Source organism: Cervus elaphus, chromosome 22 (genome assembly GCF_910594005.1).
Source record: "Cervus elaphus chromosome 22, mCerEla1.1, whole genome shotgun sequence".
In the NCBI taxonomy this organism is placed as follows: domain Eukaryota; kingdom Metazoa; phylum Chordata; class Mammalia; order Artiodactyla; family Cervidae; genus Cervus; species Cervus elaphus.
In genome coordinates, this window is record NC_057836.1 from 47,242,134 (window position 1) to 47,260,453 (window position 18,320).

General features: G+C 46.9%; 1 protein-coding gene across 2 annotated transcripts in view; it reads left to right on the forward strand.

Annotated features, from left to right (window-relative positions):
* The window catches only part of LARGE1 (LARGE xylosyl- and glucuronyltransferase 1), a 591,484-nt gene that overhangs the window by 260,081 nt on the left and 313,083 nt on the right, over positions 1 to 18,320 (forward strand). For both annotated transcript variants that reach the window (XM_043880667.1, XM_043880668.1), the window contains 2 exons: positions 3,062 to 3,363; positions 17,965 to 18,047. In XM_043880667.1, coding sequence (XP_043736602.1) covers positions 3,062 to 3,363; positions 17,965 to 18,047 — 385 coding nt within the window. The remainder of the gene's footprint in view (positions 1 to 3,061; positions 3,364 to 17,964; positions 18,048 to 18,320) is intronic.

Here is an 18,320-nt window from a genome sequence, read left to right on the forward strand (position 1 = left end):
CCCCATGGGAACCCTGTTTGCTTTTCTCTCTTGCCTCTGGATGAAATTTGACCTGCCTAAGGGTGAAGGGAAGATGGTGCAGGGATGCCACATATCAAAGTGAAAGTTTGCTGGCCACTTGCTCCCAAGGACCACTCGGAGAACAGCCTGTATTCAGGAGATGGAGAGCCCTCAGCGCCCTAATCTACATCATCAGCTCATTTTGGCCATAACCAGGTGGTTATGTCCACTCCTTGGACAGGGGTTGCAGGAACTAATTGACACCAAATGCCTTCCAATGAAAGGCCAAATGGTTGGTATTTCAGTGTCTTACTTACACTTCTATTATCCTTGCAGAGTGAGCGTTTCCACTCTCATTTCAGAGAACGGAAAACCAAAGTTGAGAGCATTTAATCCCTCTAAAGAACAAGTTTATTAGAGTTTCCATTTGTTATATTTTCTTCCAGAGCTTCTGGGATCCTGAAGGCTCTGGGTGGGCTTCCAGAGCCTCCTGGGTTCCTCCCCAAATATGCCATGGTCCTTTCAGAAAAGAGAAGACCCCTGAGACACCAGAACAACTATACCTCCAATTCAGGGCCTAAATGCAGGAGCTCGGCCACATGCAGTCACAGAGACCTTGTTTCCTGTTAGCACGAGGGGAACATGGCTTAAGCTTTTAGAGGCTCAGTTCCCTCATCTGTAATGGGGACACCAATTTCCACCTGCTTGTGCTGTGATAACCGGACATTACCAGTGTCAACTACCCAGCCCCACACAGAGGCATAGCAGGTATAAAACCTAACTGTCCTGCCCACTGATGGAAGCCAGGTGGTCATCTTCCTTGCCCCTGCTGGAAGGGTCAATGTTGGCTGAGAAAACACAATTGCTGTTGCTACCTTTTCTTCTTCGTATTCAGTGAAACTAATTTGGTTTTACCAAGCAAGGAGACAGGTTTCAAAAGCCTGGGTAGAGCTTGTAATCAGAGAGCTTGGTAACAATGCAGTCCTAATCAACCTGTGATTTCACGTCCCCACACACACTGCCTCAGCCTTTGATCTGTGGTCCCGAGGAGTGGAATTCAGCGAGTCGTATTTGCTGTGTGGATGGCAGAGGACCCGGAGCTCAGGTGTTTTACCCTGAGGTGATTAAGAGAGAAAAAAGGAGTTGTGTTTGTGCAAACCCAGAGACACATCAAAAGGCCCTGGGCAGAGGCCGGCGCAGCAAGGCAACACAGGTGAAACTCACAGGGTGTAATTCATCACACTCTTTGATCCTCAAGTTTTGTGAGTCACAGAGTCTCCCTGGGACAGTCTGCAAGCTCAGTGGGGCCTGGGCAGGGAGGAGAAAAACTCCAAGTGGGAAAAAAAGAGCGTGTTTTTTTTTTTTGTTTTTTTTTTTAGCAGGCGGCTGAGAGGGTAATTTTCTAGAGACGTGATTTTTGCTTGGTTGTCTCTGAGCAGCTGTGTTGTAGCTGGATCCCGGGATTTCTGCAGCATGGGACAGTTTGGAGGTGTGTCTTGTGTCCCTGCAGCTCCTCAACCATAAGACTGCATTGAGCACCTACTGTATACAAGGAGTTATGCTAAGTATCCTTAGAGATGGGGCTTTCGTATTAATTTTTAAATCCATGGCTCTCTATGTGGCCTTTTATGGAACTGCATTTAAGTGGAGCATGCACAGGCTCTGAGACAAGCGTATCTTGGGTACAAATTCTGATCCCCCTGCGTTCCGTTTGTGTGACTTTGGGAGACGTAGTTGCCCTCTCTGTTTGGTTTCTGACCGTGTATAGACTGTTTCTGGCATTCAGTTACATGATTATGCTCCTGCTTCCTTCCTCCTTTCTGCATGTAACTATCTTACTCTTGGCATGGACAGATGCATCCACCATGCCAGCATTTATCAGATATAATGTTACCACAAAGATAAGTAAGACCCAGTTTCTATCCTTATTAAGCTCTCCATCTTCATAGGAAACATTTAGTAAAACAATTTACCAAATCCAGTATGATAGGTACATATTGGTCTTAGTGCTGTGTTGAAATATGCTGATAGATATTTTATCTGAAAATTGAAGGCTTCCCTTGAGAGGTGATGCTTCAGAAACTGGGTTTTGAAGGATGAATAGGAGTTTACATAGGAAGAACTAAATAAACTTAGTAGTTAATATTTCTCCTTTTTATTTCTTCTCTTCCTTTTGCTCTTCTCCACTTCCTCCTACCCACCCCCATTCTTCTTCCCTCCCACTGCCTCCTCCTTCATATTCATATTTTATTGCTAACAAGAATATCTACCTGGAAATGTGCCCAGTAGGGAAAAGAAGACAGTGGATTTAATTAGGAAAATTACAATTGTCTTCTCTAAACAGTCTGTTAGTTGTTTTTTTTTTTAATTGAAGTATAGTTGATTTACAATATTGTGTTTCTGCTTTACAACAAAGTGAATCAGTTATACATATATACATATTCTTTTTCATATTCTTTTCCATTATGGTTTATTACAGGGTTTTGTATATAGCTCCCCATGCCGTACACTAAGACCTTGTTTATTTTATATATCGTAGTTTGAATCTTCCAATCCCAAACTCCTAATTTACTCTCCATATCCCTTTTCATAACCTAAGTTTGTTTTCTAAGTCTCTTGAGTCTCTTTGTGTTTCATAAATAAGTTGGTTTGTGTCATATTTTAGATTCTACATATAGTAGATATCATATTATATTTGCCTGTGACTTAGTATGATAATATCCAGGTCCATCCATCTTGCTGCAAATGGCATTCCTTCTTTCCTTCCATGGCTGAGTAATGTTCCCAAGTGTATACACCACAGCTTTATCCTGTCAATGGGCTCTTAGGTCTCGGTGATGGTAAATAGTTAAGCAGCATGTTAGTTTTTTACCCTCATGGCAAGTCATTCTGTTTTCAACTCTGTTCCCCGTTCACTCTGGATGCATACATTTATAACTCTCTTTCCACCTGCTTCCCCTTCTCAGTGGGACTGTGAGAGGAGTCTGGATGTCCCGGGTAGGTGGTGGGGCTCGCGTTGTTTTCCTCGACCTTAACGCCTCGCATCTCTCCGTGCCCGCAGATGGGAGGCCGGTGTCTCTGTCCCCGCCGGAGGCCCAGCCGCACAGCCCCCGGTACACTGCGTCCAGCCAGCGGGGGCGCGAGAGCCTGGAGGTGCGCGTGCGCGAGGTGGAGGAGGAGAACCGTGCCCTCCGCCGGCAGCTCAGCTTGGCCCAGGGCCGCAGCCCGTCCCACCGGCGTGGCAACCACTCTAAGACCTACTCCATGGAGGAGGGCACCGGCGACAGTGAGAGTCTTCGCGCCGGCATCGTGGCGGGCAATAGCTCCGAGTGCGGGCAGCAGCCGGTCGTGGAGAAGTGCGAGGTAAAAGAGCCCTGGGAACCTTCCAAGGACCCAGCCCCCCACTGCCCACCCTGGCCGCTGGCCAGCGCCTCCTGGAAGCATGGCCAGGGGCCTGGAAAGAGCTGGCGTGCTTGACTCAGGCCTGGGCGTGAATCTGGCCTGATTACTCACTTCGCCTGGCAGATTGTTTAAGCCTCAGCCTCAGTTTTCCTCATCTGAAAAATGGGGATAAGAAAGCCTGCACCACAGAGGTATTAAGAGCAGCCAGATGATGGAAACTGCTGCTTGTTTCTTTGCAGCTCGTTTTGGCATGCTCAGAATTTCTAGCTGTCATCCTGGGGGCCCTGTTTCTTAGCCTCCAGTGGGAGTGGTGTCCCTGGCCTGCGGCCCAGCTGGGCAGTTCCCCTGGACCTCATTCTCACTTTACACTCAGCTTCTGTAATTCAGAACCAGAGACTTGCTCATCTAAAGCAGTTTTTTGAACTTTGATGGCTTTCCATCATTTTCCCCCTTTTAGGGCATGATGGCTTTCTTAGCAACTCTTCGGTCGTTTGAAAAACTTACCCACTGCCCTGCCCCTCCTTGCTGCCCCTCAGCCCCTCCTTCATACATCTGTGCTTATGTGTGCGCTGAATGTGCATGAGGGGACACACACACACACACACACACACACACACACACACACACACACACACACACACACACACACACACACACACACACACACACACACACACACACACACACACACACACTCATTTTCTGCTTCCAGTCCTAGTGGAGGGAAATTAGAGCATCTCTGTTGAGAGTTAGTCACTCAGTCGTGGCTGACTCTTTGAGACCCCATGGACTGTAGCCCTCCAGGTTTCTCTGTCCATGGGATTCTCCAGGCAAGAATGCTGGAGTGGGTTGCTATGCCCTTCTCCAGGAGATCTTCCTGACCCAGGGATCGAACCTGGGTCTCCTGCATTGCAGGCAGATTCTTTACCATCTAAGCCACCAGAGAAGCCCCTCCTTGTTAAGAGCAAGACCTTTTCCGATAAAGAAGCCTGAGTTCATTTCCCAGCTCTGTTGGCTTTTGCTGTGAGTGCTTGAAAAAGTTACCTAACCTCTCTGAACTTCAGATGTGCCTCCTCAATAAACTTTAGAAAATAACACCTGCTTCATGCAGTATTGTGAAAAGGAAGTGGGATGGCCAGAGAAAGCCACAAATACTGTCTGGTATAGACTATGTTTTCAATTGTGGGTTCTTTTTGTTATTTTTAGTTAGCTACAGACAGGTATTACCTGATGTTTGTTTATTCCATTTCTTGACCACATTCTCATAATGTTTAGACTTTGAACTCCCTGAAGAGAAAAGAGTTTGTGAACTATAAGATGCTGTTCATGTGAAGAGGGTTTTTAGTGATGTCAGTGAGACTGTGTAGTATGTCATAAACAGATACAGGGCTTAGTTATGAAGTGATGTAGACTCAGGTCTATGCAAGGTCAGGGAGGGGATTCTAGACTATAATGGTCAGGGAGAGGACTGGATGATTTCTTGTGGATTCTCCAGGCTGGTTGAAGTGTGGGCTGGTGGAGAGGTGGAGAAAGGTAGATGGAGGATGTCCTATGAGGATTGTGTGTGTGAGTAGGAAAAATGTGAAGCGAGACTCTGTCAAGCAAGAGAGGATTTAGGGCATGGTGAGATGGTTGACCAGGTGAGCCCAGAGAACCCGGGCAGGGAAGTGGCTGCAGTATCATCATCATTCATCCAACAAGTATTTGTTGAGTCTCTGTTGTGGATCTCACACTGTTTTCTGTGCTAGGAAATAGCAGTGATGGGAAAAGAGACAAAATTCCCTTTCTTCTGGCTCTTACCTTCTGAGGTGGGAAGTCAGGAAGAGATGGTCGACAAAAAGAGAAATTCCATTTGTTCCCAAACTCAGGTTTGTCTGCTCACCATTCAAAAGTCAATAATTTGAGAGGCAAGTATTAATAGAAAGGAAAGATGCTTTAATCCTAAATCTGGGGAGAAGGTGGACTCAGGACCCGAGCCCGACTCTGAAGATTGTGCTCTGCCTTGATAGTTTTTTTCCTTAATAAATTTCATTTTTGTTTCACTTTGTAAAAAAAATTTGTTCATTTATGTATTTATTTTTGGCTGTGCTGGGTCTTCAATGCTGTGTGCGGGTTTTCTCTAGTTGCGGCCAGTGGGGGCTACTTCTCCAGATTACACGGGCTTCTCACTGTGGTGGAGCGTGGGCTCTAAGTGAGGGGGCTCAGTAACAGTGGCACACAGGCTTAGTTGCCCCACAGCATGTGGGATCTTCCTGGACCAGGAATCGAGCCCGTGTCCCCTGTATTGGCAACTGGATTCTTCACCAGCCGACCACCAGGGAAGTCCTACAGGTTTTAAAGGGGAAAGGGGAGAAGGGGAGAATCTCATTGAGTCATCGTAGCAGGAAGCTGGGTTCTGCATCCTTCTCCATCGTGTGACTGACTCCTCCAAGTGTTATCTTGCCTGCATGGTCCACCTGCCAGATTGCTTGGGGGTGCTGTTGGGGAGTAGAGAGCCAGCTAGTCATTTTGTTAACTGCATAATTCTTCATTCTTCCTTCTATCTAGGAAAAGAATCAATGGGTTAGGCAAGGCATGGTATGCATTCAGGACCGCATAAGACCGGAATTATGTTAAATTGCCTAGTGATCTGCTTCCTATAATTAGGTACTGACTGTATGCCAGGCCAGTCTCATTTAATCGTCCACCACCATTGCCAGTGGCCTCTGTTATGGAAGACCTCTGTTTTACATCTTTGAAAATGAGCACTTAGCAACTTTAACAGTTAAATTCTCATGATCTGGGCTGATCTGGGGTGGGCCCTAACTTGGGGATCATCTTTTCCTGTCTTAGTGAAGGCTGGTTTGATTTCTTTCAGGTTCTCTGCTCTCGGCTTATGGTCATGACATCAGTTTAGAATGTGGGCTGGCCCGGGGGAGGAAATGCTTTTCCTCGAATGTGTTTACATTATTATGACTCAGACCGACTTAAACCACTGGGTAAGATTAAGGAAGTGAAAAATAGAAAAGGAAAAAATGGGAGGGTGCAAATGTAACAGAGGGTGAAAACAGAGGATTCCTCTTCCTGCTGTTGCCTGTGTGGCCATTGGCTTCCCTCTCCTGCTCAGCTTTCTGAGATACACGTATCCTATTTCTAAAGAGGGCTTCTGCCCTAAGTGCCCCACAAAATAGTGTGGGCAAAAGACCACTGGCTTTTTATTCCTGCCCTGCAAATAGGTTCATCTGTACCATTATTCTAGATTCCACATACATGTGTTGATGTATAATGTTTGTTTTTCTCTTTCTGACTTCACTCTGTATGACGGACTCTAGGTTCATCCACATCTCTGCAGATGACCCAATTTCATTCCTTTATATGTCTGAATAATATTTCACTAATGTGTATATGTACCACATCTTCTTTTATCCATTCATCTGTCAGTGGACATTCAGGTAACTTTCATATCCTGACTGTTATAAACAGTGCTGTGATGAACATTGGGGTGCATGTGTTTTTGATGGATGAGAGGGAGATCCAAGAGGGAGGGGTTTTATGTATACAGAGAACTGGTTCACTTCGTCATAGAGCAGAAACCAACAAAGCATTGTAAAACAGTTGTACCCCAATTTTTTTTAAAAAAGGCTTTCAAAGTGGGAGACAGGAGCCCAATCTGGCTCCCTTCCTACCTTGATGGTGGTGAGGCTCTGAGCACTTTATCTCACTCTTCTGTGTGTTGGTTTCTTTGTTTGTATGTTATGGATTAAAAGTTCTTGCCTCAAACTGTTTCAGTAGTAACAATGTGTACTAGAACTTTAGGCAAACAGTAGCATCATTAGTTGTGTTAGTAGCTGATTTCACTGTGATTTATCAAACAGTTCCAAGTAACAGCTACTTTGCACCTTATTTCTCTTTACATGTAAGAAGTCTGGAGGCTGTTGGTGTAGGGATGTTCATATCTGGAATGCAGTCTTCCTTTATCTTTTCACCCAGCTGGCTTGACTGGCATTCTCAAGGTCATTGCATGTCTTTAATGACTGTCAGAGCTTCAACTCTGTCAGTCACATTCCAACTACCAGGAAGGGTGAGTGTATCAGCTTGCTTTAAGAACATGTCTTAGAAATTTCACAGTCAGTCCCTTTTGGATCACATTGGCAGAACTTCATTTGGCTGGTACCTTTAGCTGCCACCTAGCTGCAAGGGAGCCTAGAAAACAGATTTTCTTTTTTTTTTTTTTTCCTTCAAGGAAACCATATTCTCTGTTAACATTTTGGAGTTCTGCTGCTAGAAAGTGAAAGTGTTAGTCACTCGGTTCTGTCCAACTCTGTGTGATCCCATGGACCATAGTCTGCCAGGATCCTCTGTCCATGGAATTCTCCAGACAAGAATACTGGAGCGGGTAGCCATTTTCTTCTCTGGGGCTCTTTCAGACACAGGGAACAAACCCAGGCCGCCTGCATTGCAGGCAGATTCTTTACCGTCTGAGCCATCAGGGAAGCCCTTGGCTACTAGAGAACCGATATTATGGTTACAGTGAACATTCTCTGTCAAGTTAGTAGTTACCAAACTGGGTTGTACATTAGAATTACATAACCAAACATGCATATTCATGAAACCCATCCATCCTACTGATTGAGAATCTCTGAGATTGGGACCCAAAATTTAATTATTAAAATTTTGTGTCCAAGTGATTCTGAGATAGTAGAACCTACTGCTTCCCTGGTGGCTCAGACGGTGAAAGTGTCTGCCTACAATGCAGGAGACCTGGGTTCAATCCCTGGGTCAGGAAGATCCCCTGGAGAAGGAAATGGCAACCCACTCCAGTACTCTTGCCTGGAAAATCCCATGGATGGAGGAGCCTGGTGGACTGCAGTCCATGGGGTCACAAAGAGTCGGACACGACTGAGCGACTTCACTTTCACTTTCTTTCTTTTTTGTTCTTTTTTTTTTTTCACTTTCACTTTCAAAGTAAATTATCCCTATGCTCTTTGAGAGATAAAGATCTTGGGCTTGTTGCTACCATAACTTATTTTTTAGTCTTTTACACCTGAGAATTAGGTTTTGTGCATTTATTTATTGAGCACACCCCATGGCATGTGGGACCTTAGTTCTTTGACCAGGGATTGAACCCATCCCTGCTCAGAGTCTTAACCACTGGAGTGCCAGAGAAGTCCTTATCTGTTTATTATACTCTGTGTGTGTCTTGATAATGTTACTTCTTAGTTAATTTTTGGTGGAATTCACCTGTGGTGAACCCTAGATTCTGTTCAGAGGTTCCACAGATGAATTAACAAGTCCTGGCCTACTGGCATCTTATTTCAATGTTGTCTCCTCCAGGGGCACACGTGCCCCGAGATGCTGGCTTTAGACCTATTAACAGGATGCTTCTTCTGTTTCCATCATTTGGCATCTTTAAAGACTTTAGGGAAAATTCCATAGAGGCAAACAAGAAATGTCAGTCAGCGGAGTCAAAATAGAATCCTCCTCCTTCGGCAGCACTTGTGGTTACAAGTGCTCAAGCTGGTCCTGACACCCTGTCAGCGTGCAGGGCCTCGTAACTAGGGACGTTGTCATCATCTCTGGTGGTGCTGAAACTTCTCTGGGCTGTGACAAGTATTTCTGAAAGCCCTTCTGTAACGACGCCTGGGCTGTCAGTGGAGATAGCTGGTGATAGAAATCAGGGCCTTTTCCCAGACCTTGTGCCCTCTTATTGTTTCCTAATGATGTCCCCTTCCAGTCGCTGCTGCCCATTTTCTTCCTGCATATTTCTGTTGTCGGGGCAGTTCTGCTTCCATGAGGGACGGGTTTCTGTGTGCGTCTGGGCTCGGAACAGAATGACCCTCTTTGATCTCCACTTCAGCCACTGTTTGTACAGATGTGTGCATTTTCCTTGCGTTTCTGGTTCTGGTCTATTCTGGGAGTCAGCCATGGTTCAGCAGAAAAACTGTAAACTGGACTCAGAATGTCTCACCAGAAATCTTCACTTTGCCACTCACTAGCCATGTGACCTGGGGCAGTTCAGTTACTCTCTTGGAGTCGGTTTCATTATTACGAAATAAGAATAATAATGTGTTCTTTTTTTTTTTTTTTTTTTTAATAATGTGTTCTTCCCTGTGCATTTGTGAGGATGAAATGAGATAGCAGGTGGGACAGTAACCCTGGATGGGTGTCACATATGCTTATTATGAATCTTCCAGTTCCCAACTGCTGCCTAAGAGATCACCTAAAACATAATGGCTTAAAACAGCACCCATCATTTTGTTAGCGCTCATGGTGTCTGTGAGTGAGGGATTTGAGAAGGGCTTAGCTGAGTGATTCTGGCGGGTGGAAGGGCCTGTGCAGTTGGTTGGTGTCTGGAGCTGGAACGGCGAGGGTTGGAGCTGTGGGCGCTGACCCGGCATCTTTCTTCACTGTTACGGATTTGGGGCCTTCCATGTGGTCTCTCTGCGTGGCTGGTTTGGGCTTCCTCACTGCATGGCGGCTCCAGGATGGTCAGCTACTTCCAGCAGCTGATGGCTTTAAGGACGAGTATTCCAGTGAGCAAGGCAGAACAGAAACACATTAATGACCTGATCTCAAAAGTCACCATGTCACTTTTGTCCGTAGTATAGTCTGCTGGTTGAAACAGTTACAAAATCCCACCCACTTTGAAGGGAGAAGGGCATACACCCCATCTCTGAATGGAAGGAATGCCAAAGAACTGAAACAGCAGCAATTGATATTGTTATTATGGAAAGTCAGGTGAATGGTAGTGGCTGATGTCAGACCACTGCTTGAGGAAGTATCTCTTTCCTTCTATCCCATGCTTTGAACTGTATTCAAAATTGTAATAGCAATGGAATAATAACAAAAGTGAACATGTATTGAGTCCTGCAAGTGTAGGAAACAGCATGCTAAAACTTACATGAAATATCTCATTTAATCTGCATAACATACGTTCCTTTTTTTATAGGGTAGAAAGCTACCACTGAGAAAAGTTGAATAATTATGGCAATGTCATACTGCTAGGAAGAGGTGGAGGTCACATTTAAACCTAGGCAGTTTGCTTCCTAGAGCCTATGCTTTGAACCACTGTGCTGAAAAGTGAATTAGAGCTACTGGGACCAGTGCTCCATCAGCTCAGAGCTGCAGTCCTTATTCTCTGCCTGACAGGTGCCTCATCTCAGAAGGCTTCTGGGTGACAGGCATGAATGATGTGGGGGTCACCTTTCAGCTTGGGGGCTGTCGCAGCCCTATGGGGGTACTCATTCCTCTGTGGTCTAAGCAAAGACCTGACTGTTCTTTAAAAAGAAGTTGGGTTGTTTTACGGTGCCTGCCAGATTGTGACTGCATTTGTCAGCTCAGTAGGAGTTGAGCATTTTGCTTTAGGTTTTATGTTTATAAACCTTGACACCTCTTACCTGCATTTTCTGGGCCCCTAACAAACCCAACAGAATTTTGATCTTTTTGTTTTTACTTCATCTTCAGGGTCTTTCTATAATTACCCCACAGTGAAGGGGTTTGTCTGAGATCCTTTCATACACCGTGTCACTATTGGAAGATACTCATACAGCCTTTGGATTCACATTTCATTAGCTTCATATGTAGTCTTTGAGGCTCCTTCAAGGACATAAATCTGCTAAAATATTTTCCCCTAAATGTCAAGCCCTTGAACTAGGGAGCCTTGTACTAGAAGGTATCTCCACATGAAGCCGCTTCAGTCCTGCCCCAGTCTCTGCCACTCCATGGACTATAGCCCGCCGGGCTCCTCTGTCCATGGGGTTTTCTAGGCAAGAATACTGGAGTGGGTTGCCATTTCTTCCTCTAGGGGATCTTCCTGACTCAGGAATTAAACCCGAGTCTCTTGGATCTCCTGCACTGGCAGGCAGGTTCTTTATCATTAGCACCACCTGGGAAGCCCACTGGACTATACCTAGTAGGACTTTTTTCCGCAGTGATTTTCAGGGACCCAAGCTCTAAGTGTGGCCTTTCAGATGCCTCCCTTGAGTATATTATTTATTGCTTCGGGGCAACTTATTCCCAAAACTTAACAGTTTTATGCCACATGCATTTTATTATCTCATAGATTCTGAAAGTTGGGAATCTGGGAGCAGCTTAGCTGGGGGTTGTGGCTCCAGGTCTCTCCTGAGGTTGCAGTTCAAGCATCTGCTGGGGCTGCCTCAGCCGAAGGCTTGATCAGGGGTGGGGCATCTGTTTCCGAGCTGGCTCACTGGCCTGGCTGGGGGCCTCTGAATCCCTCTTTTTATAAAGGAGTCACTGAGGACCAGAGAGGTTAAGTCACTTGTCCAGGATCACCCAGCTGGCCAGAGGAAGAGCTAGGGCCACCGTCTGGCTCTTCTGACTTCCAGGGCTTTACCTTTGTGCAGGAGAGGCCTACATTGCATGTTCTCCTCCCTCTGCCTTTTCTCACCCTGGAGGAGTCATCAGCTCCAAGGCCATGGCAGACTGGGGTAGCTGTGGGCAGAGCACTGCCTCTCCTTGTTCTGTAGGAGAGGGGTGGTCCTCCTCAGAGCAAGTCGGAAACAGATTCTGTGGACACTCCTCCTCCTCTCCCATCAGAATCGCAGCTAACGTCTGTGGAGTGTTTAACCAGAGACACTCCTCAGAGAGCTTTAGGTAGAGTGGTTCTTGAGTTGGGTCCCTAGACCGGCTGCGTCAGCATCACCTGGACGGGGGAAATCCTCAGGCTCCTACAGAACCTCCTGAATGAGGAACTTGGGGGGAGGGACCCCACGCTCTGTGTTAACAAACCCTCCAGGGCTTCTGATAGATGTTAGAGTTTGAGGACCACTTATCCTCAATGGCCCCTTGAGGGTAAGTAGTACTGTGTCCCCATTTTACAGATGAGGAAGGTAAAGCCAGGGGACGATGCTCAGCTTCTCTTTGTGCTGCGTATGCAGTCAGTGACGTGAACAAGCATCAATTCAGTCATGCACTTATGTGTCTGATCCCCTCGGTTTTCCAGTGGGGTATCTATTTTTATCTCTATTTTACAGGTGAGTCAATGAGGTTCAGGGATATAAAGCAGCTGTTCCAAGATCACACAGTGACTTGTGTTGACATTGCAGCTCAAACCAAGGTCTCTCTACCCTTGTTGGGTTTTCCCCACTAACTGGGGAAATGGACTCTGCAGCCAGCTGTATGCCTCTCCCCAGCTGCCGCGACAGCATCTATCCTCTGGGAGGTCCTGCCTCCCTGCCCCTGTCCCCAGCAGCTGCAGTCCAGAATCTGGACCTAGCCTTGACTTTCCCCCCCATCCCGCATCACATGCTAGCATTTAAATAGGTTCCCCTCTCACTCCCACTCCCACAGGCTCGCAGTTAGCAGAGGCTTTCACTGCATTTGTGCCCCCAGGCAGAATACCCTGAGGGGAGTACCTGAGCTTTAGGTCTCTGCTAATGGTGTCAGTGGTGGAAGCAGGGCGAGCAGAGTGGTATTTACTTCTGTCCAGGCCACAGCTTGCCACATCCCTTATTAGTTTGGTCCAAATTTCATTTGGGACAGCAGCTCTTCTCCTGCATGCATGTATGAGCAAACAGCGCTATGGGACTCTCTCCTCTTGGAGGGCAGTTCTCTCTCAGGTTATGGGGAGGCTGACATAGTGATGAATCCCTGCTGACTCTGGAGATTGGAGTGAGTGTTGCCCTGGTCTAGTAACTGTAGTGTCTTCTGCTGGAAGTTCATCCTGCATCTGCTTGGTCTCCATGCTGCTGACTGCTCTGGGGGGCGGGGCAGGGACACTGAGCCTGTGGACATATCTATCCGCAGTCTCTGATGGGATTGTCTGCTTGACTGTATTTCTCCCTTTTCACTTGACTTGGGGAACAAAGGCCGATTGAGCTGTCTGTCCTTTGAGCCCAGACAGTGCCTGGCACATCAACCTCTCTAAAAGCACCTATGTCATGCCCGAATTCTTCCTGCAGGCCCCAAAAGTGAAGGTCACTTACTTGACCCCAGTGGCATCAGGAATGAAGCCCAGTTCACAGCCCTGGCACTCTTCCCTGTATATCCAGGTACAGCTTGCAGCATCGTATTGATGACTAAAGGGAGAAAGCAGGAAGCTTTCCTTATAAAAAATCTTGCAGTCCCTGTGTCTGAGAATTTTGTATAGAGCCTTAACATTTATTTAAGGTAAAAAAAAAAATGTATTTTGGCCACACTGCATGGCTTGTGGAATCTTAGTTCCCTAAGCAAGGATCAAACCCAGCCCTCGGCAGTAAAAACACTGAGTCCTAATCACTGGATCTCTAGGGCATGTCCCTTCCAATTTATACCTACAATTATCCATTCTCAGGTTTATTATTTGGATGCCCTTCTGCCTTGCTTTGCCTTAGGGATCAGTGATACATCTGTGGATGCCCCAAAGTCATCAGAGATCCCCTTCTAGCCCCCAGGGAAAATGGGGTGCTGAGGAATAGTCACCAGAATTAGTCAGGTCCTGGCAAGAAACAGGGGGCACACTCAGAAAAGGTGGGGAGAGGATTTAACACAGGGCCAGGGGCATGGGCAGGGTTCAGGGGAACCAGTGAGGGTTGTAAAGTTCCCAGGAGGGAGTCACCACAACCCCTGGGCCTGCAGGGGCAGGAGGAGGACTTGTAGAACCAGAACTAGAGGTAAAGCGGGAGAGGGGCTTTGGATTCCCGCTGAGGTCTCCCATTGACCAAACTCAACCAGAAACCAGAGGCAGGAGGGACACAGTTTGTTATTGTTGTTGTTCAGTCAGAGTCATGTCTGACTCTTTTCCACCCCATGGGCCACAGCAAGCCAGGCTTCCCTGTCCTTCACTATCTCCCGGACTTTGCTCAAACTCATGTCCATTGAGTCTGATGCCATCCAACCATCTCATCCTCTGTTGTCCCCTTCCCCTTTTGCCTTCGTCTTTCCCAGCATCAGGGTCTTTTCCAGTGAGTCAGCTCTTCCCATCAGGTGGCCAAAGTATTGTAGCATCAGTGTCAGTCCTTCCAATGAATATTCAGGGCTGATTTCCTGTAGGATCGACTGGTTAGATCTTGCAGTCCAATGGACCCTTGAGAGTCTTCTGCAACACCACAGTACAAAAGCATCAATTCTTCGGTGCTCAGCTTCTTTATGATCCAACTCGCACATCAGTACGTGACTACTGGAAAAATCATAGTTTTGACTAGACGGACCTTTGTCAGCAAAGTGATGTCTCTGCTTTTTGATACACTTTCTAGGTCCGTCATAGCTTTCCTTCCAAGGAGCAAGTGTCTTTTTATTTCATGGCTGCACTCACCATCTGCAGTGATTTTGGAGCCCAAGAAAATAAAGTCTGTCTCTGCTTCTGCTTTTTCCCCTTCTGTTCACCATGAAGTGATGGGACCAGATGCCATGATCTTAGTTTTCTGGATGTTGAGTTTTAAGGCAGACTTTTTCACTCTCCTCTTTCACCTTCATCAAGAGTTCCTCTTAGCTTTCTGCCATAAGGGTGGTGTCATCTGCGTATCTGAGGTTGTTGCTATTTCTCCCGGCAATCTTGATTCCATCTTGTGCTTCATCCAGCCCAGCATTTCGCATGATGTACTCTGCAGATAAGTTAACATAAACAGGGTGACAGGAACCCAATGTATTCGGTCTAAAAAAAGTTCTTGGGGCACAAATCCAGTTGGAAAAGGGCAGTGAGTCCATGATCACACTATTTCAGACTTTCTGGCCAATAAAGGCAAGTTTGATGTCTACCTAGTGTAGGGGAGGAGTGAACAAGTGGTCACAGAATCTGATGCTAGACCCTTTCCTTTGAGGGGAGGAACAACCAGGTATCTGGGACCACCTTTAAGCTACCACATTGAGAAACTTGAAATCTGGACTTCATAGCTTCAGAATGGAAAATTCTCTTAGTGAGGCCATGTATGCACCCCTGGTCCTTCAAGGAACCTTCATCCCTGTCCCCAGACTGTCCCCACTCCTGCCTTGAGCCCCACCTCACTCCTGCCATTCTCTTCTGCACCCACAAAATTTGGGACCACCCCGAGCTCTTTCAGGTGCATGTTCGTGACACTCCAATTTCCTGCCTTCCTGGGTAGCAGGGCTCTGCGGTGGCGGCTGCAGATGATGAATTTATTCATGGTGGCAGGTGTACTGGCTGAAACTAAAGAGATTGGGAAATTATGTAAAATGTTTGAGAATGTGCGCGCTTGTGCTTACATTTAATGGGCCCATTTAAAAAAGCCCCTGAACCCTGAAGCCAAGACAAAGTTTGATATCTCAGAGGCCGGGTGTTTAAATATTTGCGATTCCAAAGAGCCTGATTCAGCGTGCATTTACTCATTCTTGTTCCCACCCTGGTTATACCTCCCATGGGCAGGCATTTTCCTATTCATCTTCTCCACTATTCAAACAGTGACAGTTGCATCTGCCTTACAGACTTTGATTCTGAGTCTTTGGGAGATATTTTCCAGAGATAAGCAGGGCTGTCATCCTTTTACAGGTGGGAAGTTGAGATGTGCAGAAATGAGATTGAAAAGGTGGCTTTGGTGTCCTGTGGGATCTGAGCCTTCTCTCACTGCCCCTCTCCTTCCTTAAAACAGGGTTTCCTAGAGACAGTGCTCTTGACCTTTTGCACATAGGGTGATTCTTTTGGGACCACCCTGTGCATTGTAGAATGCAGAGCAGCATCTCTGCCTCCATCCATAGAATGCCACTCCTCACATCCCCAGCAGTGACAACCCAAAATGACTTCAGACATCGCCACATGTCATAGGGGAGGCAGAGGGGAGTAAATTACCCCCTGTTGAGAACCACTGCCTTCTAGGAGAGTAGTTAAAGTCTTGGACATCTGAGAGTGTGAGTTAATTGGTGTGAGACAGGGCTGGGGCACAGGGTACATTTTTGAGATCTTTTGGGTGTTTCTGACACACCACCAGCAGGGTGAAGAATCGCTTATGCAAAATTCAAGTGCCATCTCTCTCAGCCTGTTTCCTGATCTCTAATGCTGAAACAGTAACCCTGTACTTGTCTTGTACAGTTTAAACCTGGCAATCTGCGTAAAGTGCTAAGTACTGTACCCAGTATGTACTAATTTGCTCAATAACTGTTAGCTCTTAGCGTAGTGATTCTTCTCTTCTGTCTTCCCTCGTCTTCCTTCTTGGTCCCCCATATAAGTGTGGAGCAGGGCTCCTGCTTCCCTGACTGTGGGGCGTTGGCTTGTGTATTGCATGTGTGGGCTGAACATGTCAGGGAGCCAAGGGCAGGGTAGATGGGTCAGGTAAGCAGGTAGGGCCTGATACACAGGGTGAAGTGGGGCGGAGGGTCTCCATAAAGACGAGGGACAGCTGCAGGGGTGAGAGGCTCTGAGGATCCTAGAGCTGCGGGTGAACCCATGATTTCTCAAAAATGATGATCTGGAGGAAGCCGAGGTTCAGTACCTGGCACTGAGTGAGTGGCCAGGGTGGAGTGAAGGTCGTTGGAATTAAAAAGTCTTGCAAGTGCATCCTAGCCTCTTGGCTGGTTTATCCTGGATATGGTTAACCTTTTGGTGATGTCAGGAGGCACGGGCTGATGTAGGTCTAGGGAAGCCTGTTTATGGGGGTGAGCAGGACATCAGAATTGCCCCGCAGCTGGAAGTGGCTGGTGAGGAAAACGGATCTGGGAGCCAGGCACTAAAAGGAAGGGCCATGCATGGTTCTGAAAGTGAAGCGGTGCCTATCAAGACCCCTTCTTTGAATTTCAGTATTGGGTGCCCAGGGGAGCATAAAAATCACAGGCAGCAGAGGGCAGCCAAGTCCAAGGGGTAGCCTGCCCAGTAGCGTGGAACTCTCACTTGAAGAGATGCATTATCTTCATCACCTGTAATTCATTCACGGCACACCAAGATGCCAAATCACCCCCGTTTCGGAAGCTCAGCTCTTGAGGGCCTTTCTTCTGTGATCAGACTGCAGTGTGCCGCATCTCTGTACTTGACATAGTTCCCTTCCATGACATCCTGCATGACGTGTGTCCTGACCGTCATGTTACAGTCAGCCACGTGATGCTGAAGCTTTCCTGGGTCACGCAGGGTTAATGGTCATGCTGGGGCCCATGCTCTCAAGTGCTTCGGTGAGATGATCCATCCATGTCCCATTGATTCTGCAGCCTTCAGTTCCCTGAATGGTATCCCAGCTGGGCCCATCGGTGTTTCTTGGTTCCCTTTGTCCTGTTATCAGATTGCCCCTGAACTGAGATGTCCTGTGAGAACATTTCCTGAACTCTGAGCCACCACGTCTCCAACTGAGATCCCCGATTGTCAATTCATACATTCGGGTGTATTTCTTTCTCCTCTCTTGTTACCGATTGTCATTGTCTCCAGGCTTGGGGGCACGGAACGCACTGTTTGCCTATTCAAGCCAATTGCCATTTCTCTCGTCCCCAAAATGTAATTGAAAAGAGCCTTAATGGTTTCTAAATGATGATAGCTCCATAAACCGATTAAAAAGGCCTTAATAAAACTGTCTGGAGTTATTCTTCACAGCTGCCGCCAATGTTCCTTGTGTCCCGACCATCCCAACAAGATATAGGGCACTTTCTCATGCCGTCAGAAACACCAGGAAAATCCCTCTCCTCCGTCTAATTGCTCCTCTGTTCTCTTCCCAGACAATCCACGTTGCTATTGTCTGTGCCGGATACAACGCCAGCCGGGACGTAGTCACCTTGGTGAAGTCTGTCCTGTTTCACAGGTAAGCGCGCCCGTGTCCTTTGCAGGCTCTCCTGTGTAGCTGCCGGCCTGCGCCTTTCCTCCAAGAAGGGTTAAAGTAAAGCAACATTTCTCATCCATCATTTAAGCTGCCATGAAAATGTAATTATTGTCTGAAGCCCCGGGGAGATTATTGTGTTAATAATGTTTAACAGCAGGGCTGAGGTGCCCCCTCGCAATGTTGAGAATCGTAGCTCTGAGACCTCAAGGGACCTTCAAGGACGCTCTGAATTTGTTACTTCAATTTCTTCGTTGG